The sequence below is a fragment of the Papio anubis genome, chromosome 14 (genome assembly GCF_008728515.1).
Source record: "Papio anubis isolate 15944 chromosome 14, Panubis1.0, whole genome shotgun sequence".
Classification (NCBI taxonomy): domain Eukaryota; kingdom Metazoa; phylum Chordata; class Mammalia; order Primates; family Cercopithecidae; genus Papio; species Papio anubis.
In genome coordinates this window covers 69,447,984-69,463,863 of record NC_044989.1, presented here as the reverse complement: position 1 = coordinate 69,463,863, position 15,880 = coordinate 69,447,984, and the positions used below count along the sequence as shown (strand labels likewise).

Here is a 15,880-nt window from a genome sequence, read left to right as displayed (position 1 = left end):
TTTATAAATTTGTTGAGACTTGGCTTATGGTACATGAGTGCTTTTTTTTAAAGTGTAAGAGTGTACTTTGTACTTAAAAAAGAATAGATATTCTCTGTTGGATGCAGATTTCCCATATACAGTAAGCCATTCTCCAAAGGGGAAAGGCTAGAGTTCTTATTTTTCACTGTGAATGGGGGTGGGTAGTGGAAAATAAGTGACTGATCAGTTTCATTCAGGATATATTTCATTATCTTTACTTTTGGCACAGTACAGACTGATAGAAAATATTTCTTTGCATTTCAGATGTATCTGTGGTAGGATGTCTTATTATTTTATGAGCTATTAGGGAAAACACTGCCCGTTATATCATGATATATTATTATGATCTGAAACATCTCAATTTTAGAGATGTTAAAATGTGGAAAGAAAAGTGTGTCTTAGATTTGATGAAGTATGACATTTTTGTCATTAGTCTTATAGTTGCATAACTCTTCATTTTATGCAACCAAAAAATTTTGGACCCTATTTTGAATGTTATGCTGGGACTTTATCATGTGTCCACTAGATAATATTTAATTAAATTCTTCAAATCATTTATATTTTATTAATTCTTTTGACTGCTTAATCTATTAATTACTGAGAGCATTGTATAGAAACCTCCTCCTGTGATGGTGGATTTATCAATTTCTCTTTGCAATTCTATCAATTTTTGCTTTATATATGCTGAGGATACATCATGAAGTGCAGATCAGAATTATGACAACTTCTAGGTTAACTGTTCCTTTTAACATTACGTAATGGTCCTCTTTATACCAATAATTTTTTGCCAATAAGTTTTTTTTTTATCAAATATTAATATAGCTATACTAGCTTTCTTTTGGTATTTGACTGATAAAACTTTTCACATGCTTTTATTTTCAATCTTTCTGCATCCTTATGTTTTATTGAATATATGTTTTATTGTAAATCATACATAGCTGGATATTTTAAAAACATAATCTGTCAATCTGTGTTTTTAAACTGCTGAGTTTGGTCCATTATATTTATTTTGCTTATGGATTATTTTGATTTAACTTTTAGTTCTACCATCTATTTGCTTATCTCAGTGTTTTCTAAAGTATAGATTCAGATAAATATATATTTTTTTTCTCAATTACTCTCAAAACAAGGAAATTTCAAACTTAGGGAAAACATTCTTTAAAATACTTAGGTATAAAAATATTGAAAGTCCATTGCTCAAACATCCAAGAAAAACAAATCAGCAAGAATCATCCAAAACATATTTTAAAAGATATTTTTATATATAACAAGGGTTACAAGGGTTGTCAAAATAGAGATGTTGGCAAACTACTTTTATTTCAGTTCATAAACAATATTTGAGATCTGAGTTCTGCATTCTGATATTCATGTGGTCTTTTACCATCTCCGATGATCGTATGTAAAACCACAAGCCATCTTGTTAAAATAATAATAATGATAGTAATTATAATAATAAAAATACTGGGACGTTGTAAAAAAAAATACCTTGAATTATGGATGGCTCTATGGAGACTGGCTAATAAATAGAGGAGACTGATTTGTGACTAATGTGTTGTTTGTAAATTACAGGGTGTGTTTTGAGATTGCTTGAAAACAGATTATTCTCAGGAGTTTGAAGTACTCTGGTCTGACATATGATCCCATTTGTATTAGGTGGAGGTTGGCCAATCTGAACTGCATTAAGAGAAGTTGTCTCCAGTATCACCAACAGAGCTCTCTTAGATTGATTTTCAAAATGTGGGAACCAAACTTATTCGTGATACTGTATAGGACTGAGAGTATTTAGTTTACTCCTTTCCTAACATACTTTTAGGTCTACAGTCACAGCCTCTCAGCAGCAGAAGGAGTCTGAAAGCTTTTCTACTCCAATCCCCCCTCTGAGGTATGAATGGTGGTTACATAATTCTGCCAAGTTGTCCTGTTGCCTGTGCTTGACTGCAACCATATTAGGGAGCTCATTCCCACCCAATGCAGCTAATTAAAAAGGTCTTTTTAAAAACGGAGCCAGAAACTGTTCCTTTGAGCCTGTTCTACCCCTTGGATCTATACAACAAATAATCAGTAGAATAGGGCTCTACAGGTATAGCTGCATGTGTTTCAGAACAGCTCTTTGAATGTTGTCTCTATGCTAGTATGCCCCAGGCTAAAGAGCCCCAATTCTATATTCTACATAACATACCATATTTGGTAGTGTTTCTCACACACTCAGTTTATCTGTGTTCTCCCTTGGAGTGTCCTTGGTACTGAATACAATATTTGAATGGAGATTTTAACTTCATCAAGTTGAGAGGTCCCATCACCTCCTTAGTTTCACATACTATACTTCTGCTAATTCAACCAGAAGTCAAAGTCTTTGGAAACCATCTCACTGTACAAATTCACATAGAGACCACAACATCAGTGCAAGAAAACTAAGATTGGGCATCTACTGTGTGTCAGGTCCCATGCCAGCTCTTCTCAGCACATTATCTCAGTCTAAAGTCATACATCCTGTAAGTAGCAGAACCATGATTTTAGCCACATTGATCTGATCCCAAAGCCCACTTTTCCTAAGTCTTTCCTCTGTGTTTTGCTAAGCCACATATTTCAAAGGACCTATCACCTATAATTGCAGAAATAACAAAGTGTGTCAGTTGCAGTTCTTTTTCAAGGGCTGAGTATGAGGCTCTCATGATTCACTTGTAGCCCCAGTGCTGTGGATTGGTCACTCTTGGTACTAAATTCCTTTAGCCCAAATAATGGAAAAGTAAACTAGAGCCTACTCCTTTTCCAGATGACCAAATTCACAGATCAGTGGCATCCAAATTAATGCCATTTTGTTATCATTAATATACTTAAAGCATACACATGCTAAATTAATCCTCCTAAATAATGCACTGTGCTTCCCTCAAATGGCTTCCCATTGCCCAAACTCCATATTCCGTCATTCAAACCCTCTTCAAGGTGAGTCTCCTATCTCCCTTCCGGTTCAGTCTTGCCTCACTCTTCCAGGTTATGTGACACTGAATGAGTAAGAAGCAGTGAGTGTGGGAGAGTTGGACAGGAAGTGGAATAATGTTGTTGGGGCTAAGGAACCTACAGGGGAAAGTCAGTTAGTGAGTCCTGATTCTGTCCTCTGCAACTGCTTGTTTGGAAGGGTCTTCTTTTCTTCAGAAGTTGTTTCCTGGTATTGAGAAACAGTTTGGGGAGAGTCTTGTTGGGGAAAATACACTCATGGGATAGAGTTTTGGGACTGAGCTAATCATGAGCTGCCTAGTTGTTATACCTGAATTTCTGAATAATCTGTCCAGCTTCACTTTGCAGAAGGGGTAAAAAGCCTTCTTGGGTAACTGGGAAGTAACTCACCAGGCCCACGAAGTGGACACTCCTCAGAGCATGCCATGTTTGTGTCCGCTGACTGACTTAAGGCTCATGAGTCTTTGGAACAGATGGGGAAATTCGGGATACCTGTGTGATATTTGCTTTTATACCCCAAATTGTATAATATTTACCTCCTCAAGTAATATATCCTGCCTTGGCAACTGTATTTTAAGCCTCTGGAGGGCAAGGACTGGCTATTCTTCTTTGAGTCCCTAACACTTTGCCCAGAGTATAGATTTAAAACACGTTGGTCCTGATTGTTATGATATCATTGACTCCATTTGCCACCAGCAACCTCCTCCCCATCCCTCTTTCCTTAATAAAGAGGCCCACATGCATACAGCACTGGAATGAATTGTCTATCCCAAAGACAGCTACCTACTTTGATTGATGGACTGTTTGCTGACCTTGGAAAAGAAATAGAAGAAAAAATGTCTCTGATTTTTACTTTCTCTGAAGAGTATGCAATAATTTTTTATTATGTTGGAAGGTGAGATTGCCACTCAGCACAGGCTACTGGATTCACTCCCTACCAGGCTGGTGAAATTCAAGAGATTTTGGCAAGGCCAGCCATGCCAGCTGTCTGTTTACCTAGAGAGTCATAATGACTACAAAAACAGGCTGGATTTGTACTCTCTCATTGCTTTAAAGCAACTGGTAATGGAATTGAACTGACTTAGAAAACAGACCCCTGGAAATTGCCTCCAAAAACAGTGGTGGGGGGTGGTCACTGCCCTCCTCTGCTGTCTTTTACCTGCGGCCACTGTGGCCTCCACCTCTGGGCTCCAGCACATCCCCTTCTGAGCCAGTCCTCACCAAAGCAGACTGTGCACCCACAGCCCCAGCTGGCAGCATCCAGAATAGCTGAACTGCTGTCATCTAAGTTTCTGGTATTCCAGGGTGAGCTCAGGCCATGCCAGTGTTCCCTGGGTCACAGCTTTTCTGGAGTGATCTTGAGTCGGTCAGTCTCTATGGTTCTGCTTGGCTTCCAGCCTTGCGCTGCAGACCCTCACAGACTAGAGGCCTGCCCAGAATCTTGATCCAGGTAGTGGGCTATTTCTATACCCTTCCACCAAGTCTGCATCCCAGGCAGGGGTCTGCTCCTACTTGGCGCTGGTGCTTTTATGATGATATCTTTGACTATTGCCCTTCCTGGGAATGCTGGTTATAACTTTCTCACCTGGCAGATTTTTTTCCCCCTGTTAAATTATGCTCAAGTTTCTTGGATATGAAGATTGAATTGCTGGCCATCCTTTTTTTTTGAGACAGAGTCTCGCTCAAATTAGGCTGGAGTGCAGTATGCACCTTGCCTCACTGCAGTTCTGTCTCCCTCGGTTCACTATTCTCCTGCCTCAGCCTCCTGAGTAGCTGGGACTACAGGTGCCCGTCACCACACCCGGGTAATTTTTTATATTTTTAGAGACGGAGTTTCACTGTGTTAGCCAGGATGGTCTCAATCTCCTGACCTCATGATCCGCCTGCCTCGGCCTCCCAAAGTGCTGGGATTACAGGTATGAGCCACCGTGACTGCTGGCCATCCTTTTCTGAAGTCTACCTCCCAACCAACTCAGAGCCCCCTGTTCTGATTCTACCTCCTTCTGGCTCCTTTTCTTTCCTGCCAGCAGGTGCCATCATGGTACCAGTATGATCCTTGCTTGGGTTCATTCATTTATTCACTCAACCATCATTATTTGCTGAGTAATGAGTATGTGCAGACATTGTGCCAGGTGCTGGGTTGTGACGGTGAACAAGACGGTCTGTTTTGCCTCAAGAAACATAGGGGCAATACTATGCCTGAGAGAAAACTGCTCTTTCCAATGTCTGCTTTTTCTTTATGACAATTCTCCAGTTGTTTCCAAAGCTATAAACTACCTCTATATGGCAGCCTGAGGCCTGCCTTCCTGTGAAACAAAGGTAGCCATAAAGTGGTGAAAATAACCTGGACGTTAACAGGGTCTTTCTTCCTGAAACAATGAACAACAAGTCTGCGGCTCTCCAGGCCTTTGTGTGAGAGAAGGAAGTGAAGGTACAACTTGGAATATGGAAAAGAGGAATTTGGAGAGAAAATTTTGAAGTCTTTGTCTGGCAACATATAAGTGAGAAGGTCCCTAGGCTTGTCATATTGGGTTAAAATTTTCTTTTAGGCAAATTCCTATCTTTATATCAGAAAAAGGGGCCCCAAAGAAAGCACATATAGAATAGAACAAAAGAACATTTAAGAATCCCAAGATTCTGAATTTAAAACCTTAGGATTCTTAAATGAATGGGATTGGGAGTGAATCAAAAGAATAATTCATTTTTCTTAAATGGATTTTAATCATGGCTTCATCCTGTGTGTTTAGTATTTGACAAGTTTATTAAAATGCAGAATCCTGGGCTCCCCCCACCCCAAATCTTGATTCTTTAGTTTTTCTTTTTCTTCCCTTTTTTTTTTTTTTTGGAGACAGAATTTCAGTCTTATTTCCCAGGCTGGAGTGCAGTGGTGAGATCTCAGCTCACTGCAACCTCTGCCTCCCGGGTTCAAGCAATTCTCCTGCCTCAGCCTCCCAAGTAGCTGGGATTACAGGCATGTGCCACCATGCCCCACTAATTTTGTATTTTCAGTAGAGACAGGGTTTTGCCACGTTAGTCAGGCTGGTCTCGAACTCCTGACCTCAGGTGATCCACCGACATTGGCCTGCCAAAGTGGTGAGATTACAGGCATGAGCCACTGCACATGGCCAATTCTTAAGTTTTTCAACCATGGCACTATTAATATTTTGGACCACATAATTTTGTGCAGTGGGGCCGGGGGTGTCCTGTGCATTATAGGTCTCTTTCATTGTCTCTTTCTCTCTCTCATACACATACCCACACCCACACACGCATACATACCCACTCACCTACCCACACATATTCTCTCCTTTTCACCAAATATTTTTAGAAATATACCACTAGTTCAGGAAAAGACCAGTCTGAATTAATAAAAATCTGAGAAATAAAATGGTCAAAAATCTTGGGAAACAAGTTGGCACCGCGTTCATCCCCATAGAAAGCAAGCCATACTTCAAACCACCCTGAGTCATGGCTAATTTGAAGGACATTGGAGGACCCAGTCTGTATGCAACCTTTTCTTAGGTTGCAGATGTCATCTGCATGAAATGTACCTGCTCCGATAAAATGCCTCCAAATATGCCAGGCATGATAAAATTTTTTTTTGAAGCAACAGAAATTTTGCATGTGGTAATAATGTATCAACTTTACTTGCTTTAATTCATGTGTTTAATTTGTCTAAATATTTCCCTATGTTACTATTTACTTGATTCATTTATTAAGGAAACCTCTTCAAAAGTAGTAAAGACTCAGACTGCCACCCAGTCTTGTTTGACTTATCGCCACACCTGATTTACTGGTGTTCTTCTTCCTAGTTGTCCTGTGGGCAACATCTTCAAGGTTTTTTTCCAGCCTGCTCTTAAAATCCAGGCTTATCGTGGAGACTCAAAAGGAGCATGCTTCTTAATCAGGGGGAGATAGCCTGTTTATAAGCCACAGGACATGTACAGCGAATCTAATGGGGCAGGCCATTAGACTTTTATTTGGCAAGGAAAGAGAATGAGGTCAAAAACCTAATACACAACTGTCATTTTTTGACAGACTATTATGTACCTCAAGCCCCTTATATATTTAATCTTTACTATAAACATGCGAGACAGGTTCTGAAACAGGCTCCAGGTAAGCTTGTCCAAGATTACCCTGGAAAGTCAAGGGACTGGGATGTGAAATTAAGATTTGTATTCTTAATTCCTCCATTATGCTGCAATTATAGAGCCATTGTTTTCGCTTTGATGTCTCAGGTCTGAGTCTGTTGAATTTCAGGTTTCATTCAAATGGCATTTCTCTAAACAGTGATATGACATGGATCCGCTCAAAGTTATTGAACCTTGTTGCTATTGCAGTCAGGCTGTTTTTCATATAAATTAGGAGAAAAAAACAGGGGTCTTCATTTATTTAATGTTGAATTTGGAACCTTATGTCTGACTTTAGGTTACTTTCTTTTCTTCGAAGATTGTGACCTTCCAACCCAGCAGCCAGTACAAAGCAAATCCTGATCAGGCTTAACAGGCATGAGCATCAGCCGGGCTGCACTGTCACATCTTGGGTGTCCAAGATTAAGGGTTTGGAGCGTACATCCTGCGAGGATAGTTGCCAGCTTGAGAAATGGCCCCAAATCAAAAGGCCCCAGAAATGGATGCAAAATGAGAAGGAAAACCAACAATAACAAAGTCACGGTCTGGGAGAGCCCATGAACAAACTGTGCTCAGAGACATATCCGTCCTTGGTTCAGGTTGGTGTCTCTTTAGGGCACGGCCTCGTCCCACTTCTTCACCTATAATTACTATGTTTCAAATCACTCAGGTGTTCTGTCTCCATGATGCTCTCCTGACTCCTCTTGCCTTCACTTATCCTTCCCCACTCTGAAATCCTATGGCATTTATACCTGACTCAGACGATCTTGTTCTTTATTATACATTTATACACTCTTTTTTTTTTTTTTTTTTTTTGAGACGTAGTCTTGCTCTGTCACCAGGCTGGAGTGCAGTGATGCAGTCTTGGCTCACTGTAACCTCCGCCTCCCGGGTTCAAGCGATTCTCCTGCCTCAGCTTCCCAAGTAGCTGGGATTACAGGTGCGTGCCACTACACCAGCTAATTTTTGTATTTTTAGTAGAGACAGAGTTTCACCATGATGGTCAGGATGGTCTTGATCTCTTGACCTTGTGAACTGCCCGCCTCGGCCTCCGAAAGTGCTAGGATTACAGGTATAAGACACCACGCCCGGCCTATTATACACTCTGTTATATGCTTGTTGGACTCTTTCTCCAACTGGATTTTAAGCTCCTTAAGGACAGTGACTAGGAGACAAAGTAGGAGTTCAAGACATACTTGATTGATTTCCTGATTTTTGGATACTTTGAGTGGGAAATAATAGAATTTTTAAATATCTAAAAGAAAACAATCTTCATGAAAAGTCCTTCATGTTTCTAAAATTTGCTTTGTTCAAAAGGACAAATCTCTTTTCAATACTTCCCTTAAAGCAGCACTATATTAGTAATTTTCTCAACCTCTGGCCGGAGTTTGGTGAAGAAAAGTGAGGCAGTTAAGACTACAGAGATGGCTGTATTTAAATATCTGGTGGGCGAGGACTCTGGATGTTTGACCATTTTCTATAGTCATGGAGCTCACCAAAGTTTACCATCTGTATAGGAATCTTTTAGCTGTTGGATGGAAAAATCTCTTTCCTGTGAAACTCCATGGAATTTCTGCTTCTGGCTCAGGCAACAGTTATTCATTGCAGACCATGAAAACTTGTGACACAGGTATCCAAATGGGCACCAAATAAGTGAGAAAAGAAAAGTCTCAACTACATATTTTAAAAGTATTTTTGATTCCAGGTGATGAACTAGGCAGGCTGTGACTGGCATTGACAATATCCCTTTACTCAGACCCAGGGGATCACTTTTAATTGAAAAACCTTGTCCTCCAAACCAGCTTCCCAAGAAACAAACGCAAGTCCAAGACCTTACTTCATATTCTGGATATCCACACGTTCCACCTGCATCTCTATTTTGCCCAGTGATAGTTTCAGCCTTTAATTTGAGCTGCTGTGTAGGACCTGGCTGGGGACTGGAGTTTTATGTTTGAATACAAGGCCCCTTTTCTGGATGAATTTGGCCATCTCTTCTTCCCCCTTTCAATCACCTGGGCTTTAGTTGAGTGATAAACATGTACCCCTGGATACATGTTGTCTCAGAGGAGCCCCTTGGTTATAACGAGACTGAATTAAAGAGCCAGTTCTCTAGGAAGAATCTCAAATTAGTTAAAAATTTTTTCATTAAGCTTCCGCTATAAAACAGCTAACAATGACTGAGCACTGACTATCTGCTAGGTCTTCTGCCAAATACTTTACAAATATTATTTCATTTAGTGTTCACAATACTGATAGATGTAAATTTTTATTATCTTAGTTTTATTGATTGGGAAACTGAAGCACAAAAGGGCTAAACAATTTTTTTTTTTTTTTCCCCCGGAGATGGAGTCTCACTCTCTCACTCAGGTTGGAGTGCAGTGGTGTGATCTCAGCTCATTACAACCTCCACCTCTCAGGTTCAGGCTGATTCTCCTGCCTCAGCCTCCAGAGTAGCTAGGACTACTGGCATGTACCACCACGCTCGGCTAATTTTTGTATTTTTAGTAGAGGCAGTTTTGTCATGTTGGCCAGGCTGGTCTTGAACTGGCTCTCAAGTGATCCGCCCGCCTCTATCTCCCAAAGTGTTGGATTGCAGGCATGAGCCATGGCACCTGGCTAGGGGCTAACCAACTTATCAAGGTCATGTAACCGGTACGCAGCAAAACGGTTTCCCTGATTTTTCCCCCTCCTCCCTAAATCATCTTCTCCCTCTGTCTTCCTCCTGTCTGGCAGCTAATGGCAACTCCATCCTTTCAGTTTCTTAGGCCAAAACCCTTGGGACATTCTTGATTCGTCTCTCTCTCTCTAAACCCTACATTCAATGCTTTGGAAAATTCATTAGCTCTGCTTTCAAAATATATCCAACTCTGACCACTTCTCTCCACCTCTTTGCCTTCTCCTGATTCAACCTACCATCACCTTCTGCCTGAAGTGTTGCCATAACCCTCCTAACAAATCACACTGCTTCTATCTTTGTCTCTTTGTCTACCCACAGCCGAGTAATCTTCCAAAAAGAAGTCAGACCATATTGCCCCTCTGCTCAAAAGCCAAAGTCCTTCCACAACCCTGCACATCCCATCCCCAGGCACCTCACTGCCTGCTGCTATCCTGAGAGGGAATGAGGACAGCAGCAGGCACGGAGGTGCCTGGGGATGGCAACTCCCTACCTGCTCTTCTGTGAACACCAAGGATCACTGGCCACAGGGTCTTAGCATGAGGGCTCTTGGTTTGGGATATCCCACCCTTCTCCATGCTCCCATAGCCTTATGGTTAACTTCCTCACTATCCAGGTCGCTACCCAAATACCAGCTTTTCAATGTATCCATTACTGTATTTACAACTGGAACCTACTCGCCTAGGTAGTAGGAAATCCTCTCACTCTCCTCTAATTATCCTATAGCATCTATTACCTTTTACCATAGCATGTAGTTTATTTACTATGCTTATTACTCATTGTCTGCCCTTCCCCCATCACACAGGTATTTTTATCTGTTGTGTTCTCTGATATATCCCGGGCACCCAGAGTTGTACCTAGCACATAAATATGTCAATAAATATCAATAAATATGTGTTGAATACATGACTGAAAGAACACATATCAATAAATATGTGTTGAATACATGACTGAAAGAACACATATCAATAAATATGTGTTGAATACATGACTGAAATAACTTGGATCACAAATCTTAGAGTGGTTATAATTTTGTTGTAAACTAATACAGCATTCTCACATGAAAATGGAATAATGCAGAATATATTATGAGGTGGTCTTGATCAAGGGTCAAGTGAAGAGCAGATTTAGTGGCATGTGCTCAGATGAGGGAGATGTAAGATGTAACTGGAGGTGGTGTGGGTTGGGACGGTGCAGTGGGACTCAATGGGAAATTCTTTTATTTTTGCAATGCATTGGCAAGGACACCTTTTCTTCTTAATTAGAGGCCCATGATTTAAAGTTGTAGCCCTGTATTTGCCATACCACAAGTTTAGTCCTGAGATGTCTCCTCTTCCCACTTCCCCTGCTCTGTGGTCTCAAAGGCAGTGGCTATTTCTCAGTGGTATGGTCAGACATAATGAGAAATACAGATCCAACTGTTGGATCACTCAAAAGTGGGAGGAATCTGGAATGGAGTTATTTGATTTAGAGTATTTTAATCATTTCCTGCAGGTTGGCAGGTCCCAGAAGGGTCAATTTTCAACAGAATCAGACAGGATACAATTGAAGAAATTTCAGTGCTTCTGCATACAGTTTTTAAAATTTGGTGGTGTCCTACTCAGGCCTACAGACTGAGGGTTGACCAGATGTCTGAGACATGGACATTTCTCAGTGGTAACACTTCTCTGACACAATCCTAGTTTCTTGCTTTGGTCAAGTAAACTTTCCTATCATCTGTACCATTTACAATGGGCTACCTTGCTTTCAAGAAAATTGGTTTGCTCCTCACACAAGATGAAAATTGGCATTGGGGGCATTAGGAGGGAGACTGTTGTGTATCATGAGGACTGGCTTCCTGTTCTTTTATGATAACCCATTTCTATATTATCTACATTCAGTGCATGCCTGTTCTTTCTTGTCCAACTGTGATGGTATTAAGGACACAACTCTAATTACTGAGGGGTTCTATCAACACAGCTTCCAAAGGCCAGTGAGGAAGTGACTATAGTATAATAACTACCTAAGCTGACCATCAGGCCAAACATTAGTTTCTAGAATGAGCTAATGAAGAAATGTATTCAGTTAAAGAAACTGAATACGCTGACAAAGGTTATTTTGGAAATGCTCATGTTAGGGGCTGATGTCTTTTTTTATTTTTATTTTTTTGAGACAGGGTCTCACTGTCACCCAGGCTGGAGTGCAGTGGTGCAATCTCAGCTCACTGCAACCTCCGCCTCTCGGGCTCAAGCCATCCTCCCACCTCAGCCTCCTGAGTAGCTAGGACTACAGGCATGCGCCATCATGTCCAGTTAATTTTTGTATTTTTTGTAGAGATGGGGTTTCACCATGTTGCCCAGGCTGGTCTTGAACTCCTGGGTTCAAGTGATCCATGCACCTCGGACTCCCAAAGTGCTGGGATTACAGGCATGTGCCACTGTACCTGGCCAAGGCTGAGGTTTTGACATGAGCTAACTAAGCCCCGACTGCCCCCTGACAGCTTGAGCTCTGAGACACTGACAGTGGGCAGGACCAAATCCAGAGACTCATGGGTTCTCAGTCACAGCTGCACATGACAACTTCCTGAGGGGGCGGTGGAACCACCAAAGCTGGGGCTCATGCCAGAGGCTTAGGTTCAGTCAGTCTGGCATGAGGTCAGGGCACCGATCTTATTAAAAAGCTCTCCAGGTGATTTTACATATAGCCAGGAATGAAAACTACCTGATGCGAAAGCTCCAGAGAAGGGCTATCTGAGGAGCTGGGAGAGAGAATGCAGTCCCTACTCTTGCCTCACAATCCCTATTGTAAGGGCTCCTTCCCCACTCTCTCTCCTGCTTCATCAGTTTTCCATTTTCTCCTTGGTTATTTCCACAACAATAAACAAGTTGCAAATTCTCCCATCCTAAATAAAATGACCTCCCCAAACTCCACATTTTCCTTCAGCTCATACCCATTTTCCTGCATCCCTTTAGAGATGAACTGCCTAAGACGTTCTTTTGTATATGCTGTCCAATTCCCTTCCATCCATTCTCTCCTAAACCCACTCTATCTGGGCCTCCACCCTCACTACTGCACAGACATAGCCCACCTTACCATCTGCTTAGGCCAGTGACTTTAGATCTCCCCTTCAACAGAAATGGGGAAGCTGGAGAACTTAACACAGACATGCCTGACACACTCTGGGGTACAGCACACCCCAATCCAGCCTGGGGCTGGTCGAGCAGTGCTGGGATCAAAGCTCAGCAAGCAGAATGAAGAACCAAAAAACTTTCCAGGGTACCTTTGGAGAAGACTGCTGCTTAAGAAACGTTGATGGTGACAACGATAATGAGATCTCTAGGAAAGGGAAAGGTTATGACTTACACAGTGTGTGGTGGTGATGATGACAGAACTGGAGATAAAAGAGAGGCCATCGTTCATGCTGACCTGGAGTGCAGCTTTCCTGCAATGACAACAAGGGAAGCAGATTCTCAGCATGGTGTGCAATGAGCAATAGGCTGAGAGCCAAACACACAGGTCTCCTTTGGGCTCAGCTCTTAACTACACTTGAGACTGGAGTCTCTCCTCCAGGGGAGGAGGGGTCTCAGTTTCCTCTTTTGTAAAATGTGGAGGGTAGTCTGTATAGCCCATCCTCCTCTAAAGTTTAGAGAAATGTCAGGATATGCGTGGCCAGTGTATTAAGGCAGTGCATTCAGATGTTCCGGCATTTCAGTGAGTGGCATTGAATGGGCAAAGCTTACTTTCATTTAACTTGCTTGTCACATTGTAGTTGGACAAAGTATTCTTTAAAAATAGTCCAAGTCAATGGGGGATAAACTGGGCTAACTATAAATGCGATATTCTACTGCTGTTATCTGGACTCTCAGTGATTTGATGGGGGTGGCTTTGTTACCATCCAACAGACTCACAGAGGTAAAGCAGAAGATGAATTTGCTTTCTATCTCTTCCCACTCTAAGACACTCACCGGAAACTGACCTTATGTTTTGTTGCATTTTGCAGCACGGACACTGAGCTAATTTGTGAAATCAGGGGCATCACAGATTGATGCTGGGCAACCAGAGTTGGAGGTTTTACAATATGAACACATGATTAAAGGCAAAATTCAGATGAACAAGTTCAACATTTTTCCCTTAAAGCCTCCATTCTTTGTCTAGCCTGTTATAGACACAGTCTTGGAGAGGCTATTTTTGTTGTTGTTGTTCTCTGCACCAGCATTGCCTCATTTTCCACGTATTTCTTTTCTTGCTCAGGGTGCCCATTCTCTTTCTTCTGTTGATGGTTTTGATCTCATCTCATTAGTGCTTATCATAATTGCATTACCATGAGATTTTCCCCCATAAATTAGTTCAGGGAACTTTTTCTGGTCTGGGTGAACATCTGATGCCATGCAGAGTAGAGGAAGGAGCACTGTGTGGGAAATCGGAAGGTGTGAATCTGAGGTCTTGGCTTGCCATGAACCAGCCATGGCCCAACTTGGCCTTTCTGAGCCTCCCTTTCTCTAAGGAGGAGATAACAATCATCTAGCAGGGCAATGGTGATGACAGAGCGAGGTCAAATGTGTGAGAACTTTCTAGAAGTGTAGGTGTGATTAAGCCAGACAGACCTTGGATTGAGCCCGGACTCTTCCACTCACTGCTTATGACCTTAGGCAAGCTATTTAAAGTCTGGCAGCCACAGTCTCTACATCTGTAAAATTGGGATAGTGGGAATACCTGGTTAACGGGGAACCTGGGGGGAATGAAATGATGTACTTTGTAAAACACTTATGCTGGTGTCTGGGTCACTGTAAACACTGGCTCCATCATAAGCTGGAGGAACCTAGAGACAGGCTGCACTTTCTCTAGATGCTTTCTTTTCCCCTGCCCCCCACACCTCCTCTCTCTCTTCCCTGGCTGGAAGGTTCTGTTGCTGGTGAAAACTTACATGCCAACTTCTTTTAAGATAGGCGCTGGACACAGTAAATAAGTATCTTCCACAGAAAAGGGCTTCTCATCTGCAAAAAGGAAATCACTGTATTAAGAAGAGGGAGGTGAGTTTACAATTTCAAATTCAGTGACTTCTAGAGAACATCAACCAAGTCCAGGGAGATACCAGAAAAACAAAAATCATTTTGAGCTTAAAAACTCTTGAGCTGCAAAACCCATTAGCAGTGAACTCAAGTGCTCCTGCCTGAATCATAGCTTCCTGTGGTATGTGCAGTCGAGTCAACTGGTGAGAAAATAGTGGGTGAACTCCTAGATAGAGCAGGAGTCACTGAGGGGAAACAAGAAAATATTAGACTGGTCCTAAGGAGTTCCATATCTAGTCTAGTTTGAGAGAGAAGCCATATTTGTGGAAAAAGTTTGCTGACAAATGACTTCACCAAAGTATCATTGGGCTTCATAAGACAGGGAGCTTCCTTTACACGGCTGTCATAGTCAGGTCATAGGAAAGCACAAAACATGAGGTATGCTTTTGTGCAGAGAGGGGGAAGAGACATTGAGCAAAGACAGGGCATACTAACGGCATGTTCCAAGGTAGGATACAAGAAGGATTTGAAAAGATCAGTACAGAAAGTTTGGTCAAGTTCTTTGAGTTAGTCTGAGGGATTTGGACAAAGTTCTGTAAGTTACAGAAAGAACTTTGGTGGGTTTTTGAGTAAAACTGAAGTGATGGTTTTGGAGGTTGTAGCAGATGTAGCTGTGGAAGGTGGATCAGAGTGGGGGACTCTTGGGGTAGGGACGTTCTTGTACTTATTCTAATGGATGACCAGGAAAAAGCTTAAAGTGGCTTTAATTCAACCTCCCTAAGAACTTCATTGTATCCCAGTTTCTGGGGCCAGAGGCAGGGTTGAGAAGTTATTACACTAAGTATATAATAGTCATTCCTTCAAGCCTCAGCTTTTATCGGGTACGTGTGCTGTACAAAAAGGTTGTGGCAGGGCATAGAGATGAAATGAAGATGAATAAGATCTGTGTCATTAATCAGGCTGTGACTACAAGTTCCTGTAACTAGAAGACACAAAGGAATACGTATATTATTAAAGGATAATATTCTGCTTTTGTGGTGACACTGATTCTCTTATGATATCTCCAAGTCATGACTGCAGAATACAGCTGACATTAAACTCTTACCTGAGTG

General features: G+C 41.7%; 1 protein-coding gene across 3 annotated transcripts in view; it reads right to left on the bottom strand.

Annotated features, from left to right (window-relative positions):
• ANTXR1 (ANTXR cell adhesion molecule 1) overlaps window positions 1-15,880 on the bottom strand; it is a 237,863-nt gene that overhangs the window by 113,808 nt on the left and 108,175 nt on the right. For all 3 annotated transcript variants that reach the window (XM_021924899.2, XM_009184349.4, XM_009184350.4), the window contains exons 11-12: window positions 14,684-14,753; window positions 13,123-13,201 (exon numbers count right to left, since the gene is read on the bottom strand). In XM_021924899.2, the coding sequence (XP_021780591.2) occupies window positions 13,123-13,201; window positions 14,684-14,753 (149 nt within the window). The remainder of the gene's footprint in view (window positions 1-13,122; window positions 13,202-14,683; window positions 14,754-15,880) is intronic.